The 17197-nt window shown below is 38.8% G+C and overlaps 1 protein-coding gene across 3 annotated transcripts in view; it reads right to left on the reverse strand.

The window, feature by feature from the left end:
* pde5ab (phosphodiesterase 5A, cGMP-specific, b) overlaps positions 1 to 17197 on the reverse strand; it is a 111840-nt gene that overhangs the window by 60168 nt on the left and 34475 nt on the right. For 2 of the 3 annotated variants that reach the window (XM_087837766.1, XM_087837765.1), the window contains exons 1-3: positions 7517 to 7797; positions 3764 to 4286; positions 2783 to 2956 (exon numbers count right to left, since the gene is read on the reverse strand). In XM_087837766.1, the coding sequence (XP_087693892.1) occupies positions 2783 to 2956; positions 3764 to 4286; positions 7517 to 7614 (795 nt within the window). In that variant the 5' untranslated portion in view covers positions 7615 to 7797. Of the gene's footprint in view, positions 1 to 2782; positions 2957 to 3763; positions 4287 to 7516; positions 7798 to 17197 lie in introns of those variants that run through there. The other variant, XM_087837767.1, reaches the window with a different exon arrangement.

Raw genomic sequence — 17197 nt, forward strand, 5'->3', positions numbered from 1 at the left:
TCTTTGAAAAATTACAAAGATAAAACAGTTTGACAGGCATGAAACTGCATTTTTACCCCAACAACATTATTAAGAACTACTAGCTGAAAACTTAGCATGTCTTATCATGGTGTGTGGCGTATAGTATTTACAGCAGATTGACAGAATCAAAAAATACAGAGAAACAAAAACAGGGAGATGCATTTGGCCCTTCAGATGCATCTACTCATAGCTAAATTTCAGCGAGTGGTGTTGGGCATCTTGTCAAAATTGATCAAATTATGAATGCAATCTGGAAAGTATGTGATTAGCAACATGCTCATTTTTCAGTATGACAACGAACCAAACACGCTGCCAATGCAGTACAAGCATAACAGCAGCATGCTAACAGTCAGGTACTTGCTTCCCCTGTTCCCCACTCGGGATTTGTCCTGTAGAACATGGATGTTTTTGTCCTATATAGCTGTAATCAGGCCTCTAATTTGCCTTTTATCTGTGCACAGGTGCAAAAAAGAAGAGCAGCTTATGCATGACAGTAGAAACAGGCATCTAATTATTCATGTGCCAAAACACATTAAGGTTCTATTGGCAAGAATTCAACAATCCAGCACCTCCACATGGCATTCATTGTTTTCTGGTTTACACAGCATCTACACAGCATTTATACAAAATGAGCTTTTGTTTAAAAGAAATGTTATTTATATTTTTATAAATATGCTCTATATAATGTTGTTATATTTTAACAACATGGTGCCTGATTTCTGTTTGTAAATATATTTTGCAAAACAATTTTTAATGCAGTGGCAGTTTGGGGTCACTGTGCAGAAATGAATGTGCTGTCATTCATATCTGTAAATAAATGCTCATTAAACACTGATGCTATTAGTACCTGTCACTGATTGCTTTGTGTTACATTACATAAAGCTTGCAAAAAATCAGAAGACTAATTATACAGTAAGGGAAAAAATATTTGAACTGCCAGCTGATTTTGTAAGTTTTCCCACTAACAAAGAAATGATCAGTCAATAATTTCAATGGTAGGTTTATTTGAACAGTGATAAATAAGTTTATAAATTAATTTGCATTTTGATGAATGAAATAAGTATTTGATCTCCTATTCGGGAGCAAGATTTCTGGATCCTAGGTGTATTTTATACAGGTAACAAGCTGACGCTGGGAGCCTTCTCAACTAGTTACCTGTAGAAAAGACCGCTGTTCACCATGCCCAAGACCAAAGAGCTTTCTAAGGATGTCAGGGACAAGATTGTGGACCTACATAAGGCTGGAATGAGCTACAAGACCATTGCCAAGCAGCTGGGTGAGAAGGTGGCATCAGCTGGTGCAAACATTCGCAAATTGAAGAACCATAAAATAACTCCCTCAATCCGGAGCTCCATGCAAGATCTCACCCCGTGGAGTTTCAATGACAATGAGAACAGTGTGGAACCAGCCCAGAACTTGTCAATTGTCTCAAAGCAGGCGGGACCAAGCCGCTAGTTACCAAGAAAGCAGTTGGTAACACACTATACAGTGAAGGACTGAAATCCTGCAGTGCCCACAAGGTCCCCCTGCTCAAGAAAGCCCGTGTACAGGCCTGTTTGAGATTTTCCACTGAACATCTCAATGATTCAGAGGAGGACTGGGTGAAAGTGTTGTGGTCAGATGAGACCACAATCAAGCTATTTGGCATCAACTCAACTCGTGTTTGGAGGAGAAGAAGGAAAACTGCCTCTGATTCCAAGAACACTGTCCCCACCGTCAAACATGGAGGTGGAAACATTATGCTTTGGGAGTGTTTTTCTGCCAACGGGACAGGACAACTGCACCACATTGCAGAGAGGATGAAAGGGGCCATGTACCGTCAAATCTTGGGTGAGAACATCCTTCCCTCGACAAGGGCATTGAAAATGGGTCTGAGTGGGTATTCCAGCATGACAATGATCCAAAACAAACGGCCAAAGAAACAAAGGATTGGATCAAGAAGAAGCATATTAAGGTCTTGGAGTGGCCTAGTCAGTCTCCATACCTTAATCCCACAGCTTGAACCTTCAAGTTGCCAAACATCAGCCACAAAACAAAAATGACAAGGATAGGATCTGCAAAGAGGAATGCGACAAAATCCTCCCTGAGATGTGTGCAAAATTTGTGGCCAACTACAAGACACGTTTGACCTTCGGTTTTGCGACCAAGTACTAAAGCACTTTTTTCAAAGGGATCAAATACTTATTTCCTGCATGAAAATGCAAATTATTAACTTTTTCTGGATTTTTTGGTTATTGTTCTGTCTCTCGCTGTTCAGACAAACCTACCATTGGAATTATAGACTGATCATTTCTTTGTTAGTGGCCAAACTTACAAAATCAGCAGGGGTTTAAACGATTTTTCTGACTGTATGTATTTCTTTTTTATTTGTTTGGTTGTTGTCAGCAGCTGTTTTTGCCATGTAGCTATACAGAGTGATATGAAAAAACACAACCAATGTATGTTTTATTACAGGACCAAAGCCAACAGGCACTGCAAGCCTCCCAAAAATGAAATTGCTAGTTTGTATTACGTCCATAGATTCACATGTGTGGTAAAGGCTGAAACTCGAGAGGAGCACTTTGACCTACTCACCCTTCTTTGGTTTCTCTCATATCCACTGAGCTCTATCAGCTATCAGCAAGAATGATCAAACTAAACTAAAGCATACGTAAGTCTGTTTTTGAACACCCACATACACACAGCAAATCAGCTCATGTAAGATACTTTAACTGATGCTGCTAAAGATCTCTGTTTTTAAAGAAGACTTAAAAGTGCTCACCTCGTAAGCATTCTTGATATTGAGTGGTTGTCCCGTAGAAGCTACGTGTCCCACAATCCCTTTGTTCCACTCCAGTCGGATAGAGTTACTGGAAGATTCTTCCAGTGTGGTTCCTTCTGCCACATCAAACAGCCGGCTGACCAAGAACTTCCTGTTTGAGCTATCCTCACCCACCTGAGACCAAAAACAAAAAGTAGCAACACAACTGAAATAAAACTAATGACTGAAATAGAGGTTATAAGCCAATACTGTACATATGACAAAAACACAAATAATTATGTTTTTTTTGCATGTTCCAGTTTTGGTGACTGTTAGCATCTTATATTTACAGTTTAACTTTTTATTCCAAAAGACTAAATCATAAAAAAAATGATATAGAGGAATTTTTAGCATTTACAACATAGCATTTATAGCAAAGTAATATTGCTACACTCTTTTTTATCACAGTGTTAAGAGAGCATCACAATAATTGTGAAATATGAAATAAACCACAGCCTGCTTTTGTTTTTACCAGATGACCATGCGCTATAGTCACTTCCTTTCTTTACAAAGATGAGACAAGAACAACAATTGCGTGCGGAGCTAGAGCCAGAGGGTAATTAACTTAGCTAAGCATGCTAATCACTTCTAGCTTGCAACACAAGCACCTGATACTTGTATTAAAGCTCCATCCAACTCTGAAAAACACTGCTCAGAATCAAATTTTAAAATGTGTAACTACTGCTTTAAGCTTACCACTAATGATAAACTCATGAAATGAAATAACATTCATGCATACATGTAACTTTTTGTTAGGGAGCACAGTGACAGGCTTAGTGACAGGAGATTTACGTTGTTCTACATAAACTGTTAAATAAAACGAGGGTGGCAATGTAATACGCTTCTTGTAACGTACTAGTGAGCATATAAAGAAGCGTATCTTCTTTTTGTGCTCTGCAACAGTTAAATCAGTTACAACTGTAGCTTTCTTTCCTGACGTACCAGAAACAGTGAGTAGCGGTCTGCAGCAATCAGCTCATTGATGTGGAGGAAGATCTTATGGCAGAGCGCTGTCACATCCAGATGACTCGATACATCCTTCACCAGCTCCAGCAGCCTGGCACAGCGGTCACCCTCAAGACCACCACCACCTCCATTCCCACCTCCCCCACCAATACCACCCTCACCCATCACCAAGCCCCTCACAGGGACAATTTCACGGTCAGCGTCACTCAAAAATGTCAAAGAGCCCTCTGAGTCTTTAACCACAATGGGTCTGAGTGGGCGGTCAAACTCTGACGCTGAGATTTTGCGAGTTGGGGTGCCAGGGGCCGGGCTGGAGACTGTAGCTGGGGAAGGACAGCGGTTGTCCAAGTGGCTGAGGCTAGGTGGGAGGATGGTGGAGGCACAGGAAGGGCCAAGGTCAGTGGTGGACTGGTGGGCTCGCTGCTGTGAAGGACTTTCTTTGGACACAGATGGCTGAAAGGAATGGATGCGTTCAGCAAACCAGGCATTCACCATCTCCCTGTCAAAATTAAAAAGAAAATGTCCGTCAGAAGTTTTTAGAAAATCTCCAAAACATTATGACCACCCACGACTAAAAGGCTGTTGGTACTTGGCATGATACCAAAACAGCTTTAGACCACATAAGCCTTGTCTGCACAAGTGCACATATTGACCAGAAGAACTGTCTTACTTACCCACACATATATCTCAAACCTTAATATGCTCCATTGTTAGATCTATTGTTAGGAGGTAATCAGTCTAATTTGCTTCAACTGTGAGTAGACATACTGTTTTGGCTCATAGGGTTAGATTACCTGCAGATATACTATATTATATATGAAGCCTTTTTGAGTAAATGCACAAGGCAAATTGATTGACAGGTAGACTGTGATTAGTGCTGTGTTGCTAATCAAAGCCAAATTCTTGTCTGCTACTGCATCAAAACAAAAACAGACATTAATCAAGAACAGTTTGCCGAAATTTATTCTGCAATTAGAATAAAAATGGAGAACGATACAAATTCAAATCATTTGTTAGGCATCTCATTACAGGCTGAATTTGAAATTTTTTTCCATCATGAAATGATTTCAATGCCCGTGTAGTGGAAAGAAGAAGAACATTAAAATTTAACCAGATGATCACATTATACACACTTTAATCTAATAAAAATCTCTTCTTTGTACCTAATCAAAGCTCACAAGCTTCAACTTCAAAAGGACTTAGTTGAGATGAGGATCACAGAGCTTCCACACCAAAAGAACAGGATCAGCATCGACTGAACATAAATTACAAAGGTTCCATAAAACCTGTTTACATCAACTAACTGAAATCCAACTCAAATGAATGAAAACAGTGCAAAAATGACCAAAGTTACACAGCTACACATTTAGAAAAGAATTGTTGATTATGTACAAACAAACATGAGTCTTCAGCTGCTCTTCATTCAATGTAATAACTCACGAAAACTATTCCTTCTTGCATTTTAAGTCTGAAACTGATGTTATCCTTTAGGGAGAATGGAAGTTTTGCTGACCAACATTCATGAGGGCACGTGGGACAGAAAAGAGTCAATAATTTGCTGGGGAAACAAGCTGTTGGGTCTTAATTCTACTTCTAAGGATGCAATCTAATCCTGACTCAAGAAAGCTGGACGGGCTCTCAATGACTGCTGGAAGATTTATGAAATTCAATTCTATTCTCTGCATTTACTACATCAACATCAACTCAGTATCAGCAGACACCTCGACATAAAAGTGTCAGGAGTTTACAGATGTTTAAATGCAATGATAAAACACTGAATTCCAAAGTCCTCCATGGCTCTACTTTTGCAAAACCCCATCTGAGCCTATAAATCCGAGAAGACTACCCACACTGACCTGGCAATTATTTCCAAGTACACTAACAAACAGCATACAGTAAGTTATACAACCTGCAATATTTCTTATTATAAAATTAACCAGAAACTTTATGCAAAAGAAATAACTAAAAGCAGGCTGTCTGTCACTGTGGCTCAGGACACAAACAGCTGAAATTGTGTTCATATACAGCCAGACCACCTTCAAAATGAATCTCAAATACTTGAAAGTATTCAGAGTTAGCCTTTAAATTTAATAAGAGAAAGCTTGCAAAAAGATTTAGAAATAAATGTACAAGTGAGAGTGGGAAAGAGATGAAATGTTGAGCAAGCACGGTGCTCTTTACATGCTTAGAAGAAGAAATTATTATATGATATTAAATAAGAATAAACAGTGATAACAATGTAAATTGAATGAATGTAAATGCAGCAGTAGCCAGAATACTTTTATCAAGGCTATGTGTTTATGTGTGAGATAACCACTGGATGCCTCTAATGATGACATTTACTGGAACAAATCAAATATGAGTGTGTGTATTAGACAGAGTGTATGCTAGTGTGTAAACAGAAACATTAAATTGAATGTGATTATGGAGAATCTCTCTAATCAGCCAACACATTGTCTAATCAACCCACACACATTTCGAGCATGCACTCCACTTCAGGTCCAGTTTTCAAACACGCCGAAGGTCATGTGACTCATTCTGTTTCTATGCCTGTCACCAAAGCTCTGTTCAGCTGAATGGAAGGTCAGGACCTTGAGAAGGTGATAAAAAGTGCTGGCTGTGAAATTGTTCGTGGTATCTTGGGCATATCCAAGCAAGTAAAACTTTGTAGGAGACAAAGTGCTCGTTATGTGCAGTTTCTCAGAGGTCCTCTTCTCCTCCTCCATCTCCCATTGAGCTGCCTGACTCCCCACAGGGCTGACCCTAATGTATCCAGGGGATGTGTGGCTGAATCAATACCTCTCTAAGAAATGCCTCTCAACCAGAACTGCAGAATGGCTGATGTGTGCAAACCTCTTGCTCCAAGCCAATCAACTTTTTGCTTTAGTAATGTGGTCAAAAAACGCAGGAGGGAGAGAAAAAAATGTCCTCTGACAATGGAAAATATTTCAAGATGGACTTGGGATGTTGTGACAGATGAAAAAACTCTGAGTGACATTATCTTGGTGGTAGTGAATAAATGTCACTAAAGCAAACACAGACATAAAGTGCCCTGATGAAGTGCAGCCAAACTGATGAAATTCCCAGGTATGCATGCTGTAAAAAAGTCTTACACAGCCGCTACAGTTCCAGAAAGACTGCTTTGGATTCTGTGTTTGCCGAACAAATTGAAAGGCTAATTTGCTCCAAACCACACTCTCTGAGGCTCAAAAACTGAACGCTACAGCAGAAATGAAGTGCTTTCTTTTATATGGAAGGTAAGTGTAATTATCACTACGGACCAATTGAACAGCAAGCTATGAGAATTAAACAGAATCACTGGCAGCAGTAAAAGTTAATGATTAAAGGGCTCAGTCTAACTCTCAGAGGTGTTAGCGATTGTGAAGTGGACGGTGAAACGAAATAAAGTCGTAGACTGAAAGGAGCTCGCACCAGCACAGCAGCTCTGTGACATCCAAAACACTGCAGGTAGCGCACCTGAGCAGGCTCACCTCCACTGCACACGATGATTGCTGTCAAGATACGATCAGTGCAGGTTTTACAGTCTTCCTGAATAAACAGCGAGGTAAAGTGACACCTGCCTGGAAACAGTCAGAACTAACAAAGGGAATCTGATTGCCTGCGCGGCTGCACATAAAATAGTTTATTTGCAGAGAAAAGCCCTGGAAAGTCACATACACCCGGCTGAACGTACACTGACCTCTCCACTATTTTTTTTCTTATTTTTACCTTGAAGCCTTTCTGACAAAGTAGGAATGGGTGAACTCCAAGTGGTCGTCCAGCCACGCTTCCATCCTCTCGTTTTCCAGGGAACAACAGTCCTCCATGGTGGAAAAGCGACAACAGCGTCTCCCCACTGTGAGCTCCGATTACATTTATCCGCGGAAGACCCGGTACCGAATATATGTGGAGGAATAAAGAGGGAGCAAGGCGGGAGAGAAAGAGGGCGATCCGAGAGAGAGCTCCTCGCTAGCCGGTTGGTAGGTCGGTGCGCGCGGATCAAAGCTGTGACTGCGCGCTTCCTAGTTGGTCAAGCGACTCTGAGTGAACTGGAGAGAGAGAACAAGTGAGCGAGGGAGTGAGGAGAGAGGAGAGAGGGGGTAGCAATCGAAAAACCCAAGTATGAGAGATGTTATAGTTTAGTTTCGTTTGTTTGTCTTGTTTTATGTAGAAACCACATTGTTAGGCTATAGCCTGACAAAGTTATTTCTACTAACTATTGTTGTTGTTGTTGTTGTTATTGTTATTATTGTTATTATTATTGTTATTATTATTGTTATTATTATTATTAGATATAATATTAATAATGCTTAAGGTTATTTTAAATTGGAGGACGGTAAACACGACAACAATCGGTCTATATATATAAGTCTAATGATAATTTAAGTAAAGAAATAACAAATGTAACCTACTGCTATATGGGTTTGATTTGTATTGTTGAAATATTCTGCTTTGCTTCCAGTCACTGATGTTTGCCATTAGATGTTTATATGTTTGCTTCCATGGGTCAGCCAATCAGACTAACTCTGCATCTAAAGTAGCATCGTGTGGACCACTGTTCCACACACTTCTGCGTAGATAAATTGTTGTCTTTTATTAACTAGTTAGCGTATTCTTGCTACTTCCCTAGATTTTTTCAACCTGGGAACACATTACCAAACTAGCCCAACTTTATTTGAGACTACATATTATATCTGTACTGTAACAATGGGCATCAGCCTCTGGTTAGTAAGGTCCCATATTTGTGGTGTTTTGAAACTGGATGTAGAACACACTGTCTGGCTCTAAATATTCAGCTGTGTTTCAATCAAATGGGTAAAGTCTAATTTTGTTTATCCTTCTGTTTGACAGTAATATTTCCAAAATAAACTTCATATTGTATTCAATAAAACATGTGAGCTTGTGACTGAGATCATAAAGCCATAAGGAATGTTTTTATTGAGGTCATAGATAAGGGAGGCAAAGGGCTATTTTCCCATAAACTTGCATACAACCAGCTTGTTGACACCAGATGTGGCATCCTTCACTGGCTATAAGATTTAAAGCTTTTTTTTGGCATTGGCTCCACCTTTCACACTAAAAAAGGTGCACATTTATTGAACATTCTTTGTTTAAGAGAACCCAAGTAATAATTACCAAATGTTAAAACATTTGACGTCAGATCCCTGTCTGTCAGTGTTTACTGTAGACACTGCAGTGTGTGATATGTACATCAGTGCTGTGAATAAAGTACTTGTCTCAAAAGCAAAACTACTATAGGATACTAAAGTTTCAAACTAGGGCTGGGCAACCATGGTTAAAACAGCTTTATGGTAACCATCGAGTTGCCACACTTTGTGCAGCTGATGGTTCAAATAGTTAAAATAAAACATTTCTATTAATTCAGATTTTGTTGTATTAAAAGTAGAAAAAATATTGAGTGGTCGATTTGAATGAGTATACCAGTGCAATTTCAGGCACAATATGGTTTAAATTACATTTGTTTTTGGAGGTTATTTAAACATATTCTGATATATATCGTATATTGTGTTATAGCCCCAAGTATCCTTTAACAGAAAGAAGCAGAAATGTATGTCAAATAAGGCTTGTCATTTGTGGTTCACATTGTAAAAAGATATGTTTTAATTTTTTTTCTAACTCTAACCAAGTACTTTTTGTGATTCAAACAGAAATATAAACAAACAGCAATAGGAAAATGTCACCAAAGCCTAAAAATGGCCCCAAAGCAAACTAGAATTCTTGTCCGCTAGTCAAAAGTCAGATCATGCTCACCACATCTACCACATTATTCTGACTAGATCTCAGTAAGATCATATTCTGAACAAAAAACAACATTTCATTAGAGTCAGAGATCTTACAGCTTGCTTCTTTCTGGTAACTCATGCTGAGGAGAAAGAAAGTTGTGCAAAGTCCAAAATTGCCTCAAGTTATGCCATTTGAATAAAACTGGTTAGCAGTGAGGACTATTAGCAAGTAGTGATGTGTCGGTCGTGAACGAAATGGCTCTTAGAGCCGGGTCTTTGACGTGAACGACGCGAGCTGGCTCCTTATCGCCAGCCGTGGGTTTTTTTCTTTTTCTTTCTCTCACCCTTTCTCTCACACTTTTTTTCCGCTTCACTCCGCACGCGAGCCTTGTGTTTTGCGCTGGGAAGAGGGGGGAGGGGCGGTAGTTACACTGGCAGTAGCACAGGAACAGAGCGGGAGGAAGAGAGAGAGAGAAAGACAACAACGTCACATTAGAAAGGTACAGTAATCATCCACAACTATTTTCAGTTGTGGATGATAGAGGATTCAGAAACTTTATTCATGCAGGCCCATATGACAGAGAATGTGCATGTTCTTTTTGTTTTCATATTTTAATTTATATTTAATTGTGTTGTGGTTTGCAGTGTTTTGTGTTGTTTCACTTTAAATTTGTTTAAAAGGAAAAAGCTGAAAATTTAAATATTTAAAAGTTGAAATGTGAATAGTTGGTTTTTGTATTATGTGATTTATTTATTACATTTTAGGTGGAGTGAATAAATAGAAGTATATTTACGGTGGCCCCTAGAGACAAAGCACGTACAAACACGTACAAACTCCAAAACACGTACAAACTGCGAAGCACGTAAAAACTCCAAAACACGTAAAAACTCAGAAGCACATAAAAACTCAGAAGCACATAAAAACTCAAAACACATACAAAACATAACAGAAGTGCTCCAGGATGCTACTGTCAGTGTTGAGCTTTTGTTACCTAGTGGCTACACAAGCCAGCAAGTACCAACGACCGGATTTGGTGTGTGGTAGTAACAGGTAAATGAACTTTTTTTTAATTATTTGAATATATATGAGTGCTTGTGTATAAATACATAAACAACACACATGCTTTCATGCTTTCAATTGTGTAATTTAAGTGATTTAGGTAGCTCTGTTTTGGAAGTTCAGTTAACGCTAGAAATGTGTTTTGGAGTTTGTACGTGCTTTGTCTCTAGGGGCCCCGCATATATTTATATATAAACATATATAAATAAAACCACTTTTTTTTTACATTAGTAATTCCTTTTGTGCATAATTTTATATTATTGTTAATAATAAATTAATTAAAGCAACAAGACAACCTGAAGAGCCGGTTCGGAGCCAAAAGAGCCGGCTCTTTTTAGTGAGCTGAGCCAAAAGAGCCGGTTCTCTAAAAAGAGACAGAAATCCCATCACTATTCACTAATGTTCCCTCTAAGCTGCGCGCATGCGCAGTTGCACACTGCGGGCACGGTCTCTGCGCACAGGAAAAACTTGTGAAAAAAAAAAATCTAACCTGAATTGAAAATAAAACTTTAACAATTCTGTTTTGCAGTGTTAGTCAGTAAGTGACTGGCTGCTCCCGTATGGGATCAGAACGATGCCACCTTATCCCATAGTCCAGCCAATAATGCGATTCACATTCGTATATACGCAGTTAATTAACCTCATTGACAGGCTATGACAGCGTCCTTATGTGCGACACCGGTGTTTTAGCTAGCAAAGCGGCGTGGCTGATGTGGAGTGAAGCCACGTTAATGACAACGTGTAAAACCATTGGAGATGTGAGCAGGACAGACGGGAAAAGTGTGGACTTTATACCAGTTTTTAAATTGTGTTGATAGGCCACGTAAAATCAGAGTTATGATAAAAATATATGCAGTGTTTGTTTTTCCTGAATACTATAGTTGTTTATATTTACTGTGGTAAGAAACGGTAAAAACTGCATTTTACCATGTCGACAATCAAAAAATGACATGGCAACATGGCATTTAGTTGTTTAGGAAAGGGGGAAGTTTTAGGAGTGATGCCGGTGTTTTGAGATGAGAGATTTGAGACGTTTAGCGCAAATCTTGTGTAGTTAGTGTGTAGTGTAGTCAATAGTTTTGTTGTGTGTGTCAGAACAATGAGGCAACTGCTGAATGTTACAGGTGTTACAGCAGTGATACATCTCCTCAGGGCAGCTGTGGCTACAATGTAGCTTGCCATCACCAGTGTGTGAATGGGTGGATGACTGAATGTAGTGTAAAGCGCTTTGGAGTCCATAGGGACTAAGTAAAGTGCTATACAAATACAGGCCATTTACCATTTTATAGAACTACAAATTTCAACAAGGGAATACATAAAAAAGTGGCTTTAAAGACAGCAAAGTCTACACTACAAAAAACCTAAAATCCAGACCTTTGATGGAAAGCATCAATCAAAGCTATTGCCTCTTCTTGTACAATAATCTCACTAGTGTTTAGCTCTTGACTACCTGCCTATGTTGCAGGATTCCACTATCTCATGGCTGGACACATTAAGAGCTGCATACATAATGGAGCAGAAGTTACCCTTATTTTACTGTTTCTATTTACTCTTTGACTATTTGCTTGTCCATTTAGTAGAAGGATGCATATGCCAGTGAGTAAAGAATCAGTCACACTAGTGTAAAAACAGGATTGCAATCTCGTTGTTGTGAAATTGTCATCAATGCTCTAATTTCCTCCCACTTGACTACTGCAGTTCACTTCACACCAGACTCAGTCAGTCTTCTCTTTCCCATATTCATCTTGTCCAAGATACTGGTGCCAGCTCCTCACAGGCACCCAAAAAAGAGATCATATCCCACCTCTTTTAGTTTTTCCCCACTGGCTGCCAGTGAGGTTCAGAATCAATTTCAAGATCTTCCTGTTTGCCCCTTCATGGTTTGGTTCCAGGTCCCTCCAGTCAGCTGACTTGATGCTTCTGACTATCCCTTGCTCAAGGTTTAAATTCATAGGAGAGTCAAATCTGTTCCCTCCACTGAGTCTACCCATAAAACTTATTTTTACTGACTGGCATCTTGACCGGCAAGTCTGTCTGTTTGTCTCTCCTGTGCAGGCATGATTGTATATGTTTAGCACACAAAAATAATCTCTATTTATTTCTTATTTCTTTGTTTTTTATACGTTGTATATGTTGTGAATTTGCAGTCAGTGGTCGTTTTTTTCCCTGCTTTTTGCAAATAGTTGCAAGTAGTTGTGGCATCCAATTGGTCATCTGGGTTGAGGGTTTCTCCACATAACTGCCATCCAACTTTATTATCATGAAAGGACTGCCAACTGCCAGTACACTGCAATGTTTAAAAACACAGGTGTATCATTATCACACCCACTGGTGATGATGTACATATTCAAAGAAAAGTACTGATGTATTTTACTGTATATATTCACTTTTACATAGTTTTGGTTTTGGCTTTTTTGTATATTTTTAATTAACCTTTTCTTGCTGCTCCTTAAGCTGCTATAAGAAGTGAATTTCCCCTGTGTATGATTAAATACAAATTAATTCCAAATCTAATTCAGTGCATCTGAGTCTGCACCAGAGAGTACCATTTATCTGTGACATGTCCCTCTACTCTAATTGGGTTTGCTATGATTATATAAAAGCAAGTCTGCTAAGTGTTTTTATTATGTTGCTGTTAATTACACAACTATGTCACTATTTTTAGAGGAGTAACTCAATTTCAATGTATGAGATTCTGGTTGGAATCTGAATTTAAGGTGCTAATGTGAATTTCTGTGTAGATTTGCATTTTTATTTGCCAATTTTTCATAGTTAAATATCATTTAATTGCAATGCAATCACCAACTTGACCCCATTCAATTACAAACTGATGGTAGACTGATCTTTATTCTTGTTATCTGACACACCAAAGTTACTTTGAAGGCAGCAACTAACTGAGAGTGGTCACAGGCCTGGTCTCTGTCTTCAAAGTAACCATCTCAAAGGTCATGCTCGTATTAATTTTGCTTCCACTGTGGTTTCCAAGTAGTTTTCTCTTGTGTGACTGCAGCATTGGTTCGTTTGATCAGAGTACAAACAGATAATACACAAAGGCTTCCACTCACCTTGCAGCATATCTTAGCATATTATTGGAGAAAATATTTAACTATTTGTTTAACCTTTTGAGTTTTAAGTTATTATCAGTGATAACCCCAAACCTATCTCAGAACCTTTCAGCCTTTGTTTTTTTCCCCTGACTGCCAACGCTTGGAATATGATTCTAAAAAAATATTTCAAAAACTACAGATGGTGACTTTAGACCTCAGCTTGTTAAAAGACTGAAAACTTATACAGTACACTGATAGTGTGAAATTAAAAGACACTTCACAACTATAAGCTACAGACAGATTCTTAAGTCACAGATGTTGAAATATGTCATGTAAAGATCCAATGGAACAATTAGCATTATAACAAGTAAATACACATGCATGAGTGTAATATAATCCTAATGCATAAAAAGCTGAGAAACAAGCAACAAAGAGTTTTTATACTAAATTATAATGAATTATATCAATGCATTTTTTCTAAGGAATAAACAGTCACCAAGATTTTGAGTATTTTGTGATTTTGAGTAAAAGTGATAATCTCTATCAGTTAAGACTGGTGTGAATGAAGGAAAATACAGAAATTCCTCAAGGTTCGTATCAAAGTATTGCATTGTTTATCTGCCCTGACCTTTCTTAACCTGTGCATTGCAATAAAACTACTAATTCAAAGTTAAACTGCACACAATCAACTCTCCCAGTAATTAGCTTTTCAATTATTATAGTAAATCACATGCCTGGAGGAGCTCCAGATTTTATTGATAAAATCTAATGGCTTTCAGTGTCTGTGTCTGCTCTTTGGTCTCTCGTGTCCCTCCCAGCTGGACACTTGCACCCCATTGGTGGTGTCATCTTACCAGCAGATGGTGGTTGTGCATCTACGGGGGATCCATCCCAACCCCCTTTCAACCTCCCACCAACCGCACAGCACACACACCCAACCAATCAGAGACAATATAACCTCTGGTCAGTCAAATGTTTCTTATTTCTTATTTATATCTCTATTCAGTATTTAATAATAAATAAATAAATTTGACTGCATTTGAGCCAACAGTATGTCTCTGAACACTCAGACTTGGATGCTTCTGTCCTGTATCACATCATCAATAAACACTAGTGTCCCAGTGCCACTGGCAGCCATGTACGCCCAAGTCAGTACACTGCCTGTGCTGTGTTTTCAGATGATGTGCTTATGCTTTGGCTCATGAGCTGTTCCATGCCTTCCTCATACTTCTTTCTTGCCATTATTCTGGTAGATGTTGATCTTGGTTTCATCTGTCCAAGGAATGTTTTCCCAGAGCTGTGCTGGCTCCTTTTGATGTTTTTTTTTTTAGTTCAATCGAGTGATTTTGGGCTTAGAGTGAATGCTCTGTATTACTTCAATTTTCTTCTCTTTATGGTAGACTTGGATCTCCTGGAGTGTTGCTCACTTGGTTGGCTGTTGGTAAGGGATTTCTCTTCACCATGGAAATGATTCTGCGATCATCCAGCACAATTGTCTTCTGTGTAAGTCCAGGTCATTTTGTGTTGGTGAGTTCAACAGTGCTTTCTTTCTTTCTCAGGATGTACCAAACTGGAGATTTTGCCACTCCTACTATTGTAGCAGTTTCTCAGATGTTTTTTTTCCCTGTTTTTGCAGTTTAAGGATGGCTTCATTCACCTGCATGAAGAGCTCCTTTGACCGCATGTTGTCTGTTCAAAGCAAAATCTTTCTAATGCAAACACCAAATATAAAATCAACTCCAGCCTTTTATCTGTTTAATGGATAATAACATGGCAAAGGAACTGCCCACACCTGACCATGAAATAGCCTTTGAGTCACTTGTTCAATTATTTTTTTTCCCCTGTAAAAAGACGGTGGCACATATTAAAGAGCTGAAACGCCTAAATCCTTCATCCAGTTTGAATGTGGATACCCTCAAATAAAAGCTAAGAGTCTACACATTCCCATGCCCATTTTATAACTATAATTGGAATATGTTTCAGTAAACTGGTAAAAAAAATAAATAAATCTTGTGTCAGTGTCCAAATATATCTGGACCTATCTGTAGTGTGTGACCATTAAAGTGGAATGTTTGTGGAAGGGGAAGCCACCTCACCCCCACTCGACTCCTCTTCGTCTATCCCCTCAGGTCAGATCAGAACTGACATAATTGAAAGGCTGCCTGAGTGTGTGTGTGTGTGTGTGTGTGCAGTGTGTGTGTGTGTGCAGTGTGTGTGCCGTGTGTGTGTGTGCAGTGTAGAGAGTGTGTCCAAATTTGGGAGGCATTGTAGATGCACATTTGAATGCTAGAATAAAAGAGAAATTTTATTTTCACAATCATTGTTAAGTGTATCCCTGTAATGTAGTTTCATGGATAGAAAAGCTGCTAAAACAGTCGGGGCTCAAAGAGTCGGCAGTTCGTCTTGTAACCAGAAGGTTGCCGGTTCGATCCCCGGCTCGGACAGTCTCGGTCGTTATGTCCTTGGGCATTACACTTCACCTACCGCCTACTGGTGTTGGCCAGAGGGGCCGATGGCGCGGTATGACAGCTTTGCTTCTCTCAGTCTGCCCCAGGGCAGCTGTGGCTACAACTGTAGCTGCCTCCACCAGTGTGTGAATGTGAGAGTGAATGAATAGTGGAATTGAGGGCCCTGAAAAGCGCTATATAAATGCAATCCATTATTATTATTATTATTATTATTAAAACATAACATCACATGGCACTAAAGATTTAGTCATGCAAGCTTTTTGAATGAAAACCAGAATATTTGGAATAAGTTACATAAAATAACTGTTTAGTAGAGTTTTCGTTACAGCAGAACAATCACAGAATTTTCATCCATTCACGTTTTTTGTTATTCATTTTGAAAAATAATAGTTAGGTCCCTAATTAGTTGGCTGAAGACAGTTTTGTTAGTTCTACCTCTCGATTGTTTGATTTTAAATCAAACAATCAAGATGTGACTGAAGTGCAGACTTTCAGCTTTAGTTCAGCTTTAGTTCAAGGGGTTTAACAAAAGTATTATATTTATCGTTTAGCAACACATTTTTTAGAGACTCAAAAGTTACTGGAATGACTGAAAAGCAGTTTCAGTCAGTTGCTTTCTTTTTCCCCGACTGCTCAGTTGCTCTTTGTTTGTGGGTGCTCTGGTAGGTTGTAATCATTTATCTGACTAAAGAATATGCTGTTTCGTTGCCTTTAGAAATCTTTAGGTTACCTTCTTACTCTCCTTTTTCTTTCATGACAAATGAAGCAGACATACAGTAACATCTGAAGTTGATCTATAATGTTAATATGTTTTTATAGCTTTTCACTGAGAGTTAAGTGCATGTGAGAGAGGCTGTTACTAGGCTGAAAAAAAAACAAACAAAACAAAACAGAAAAACAAATAAACCTATCAGAGAGATAACAAACACTTTAAGAGTGGTCAGACCAACAATCTGGTAAATTCTTAGAAAGATTTAATGAACTGGCAGACTCACCAACACCAAAAGGTCTAAATGACCATACAGGACAAATAAAGCGTGTGATGACAGAATCATTGCCATGGTTAAGAAAAATAATCCACCGTTCACGCT

Source organism: Neolamprologus brichardi, chromosome 3 (assembly GCF_056152115.1).
Source record: "Neolamprologus brichardi isolate AB-2024 chromosome 3, ASM5615211v1, whole genome shotgun sequence".
Taxonomy (NCBI): domain Eukaryota; kingdom Metazoa; phylum Chordata; class Actinopteri; order Cichliformes; family Cichlidae; genus Neolamprologus; species Neolamprologus brichardi.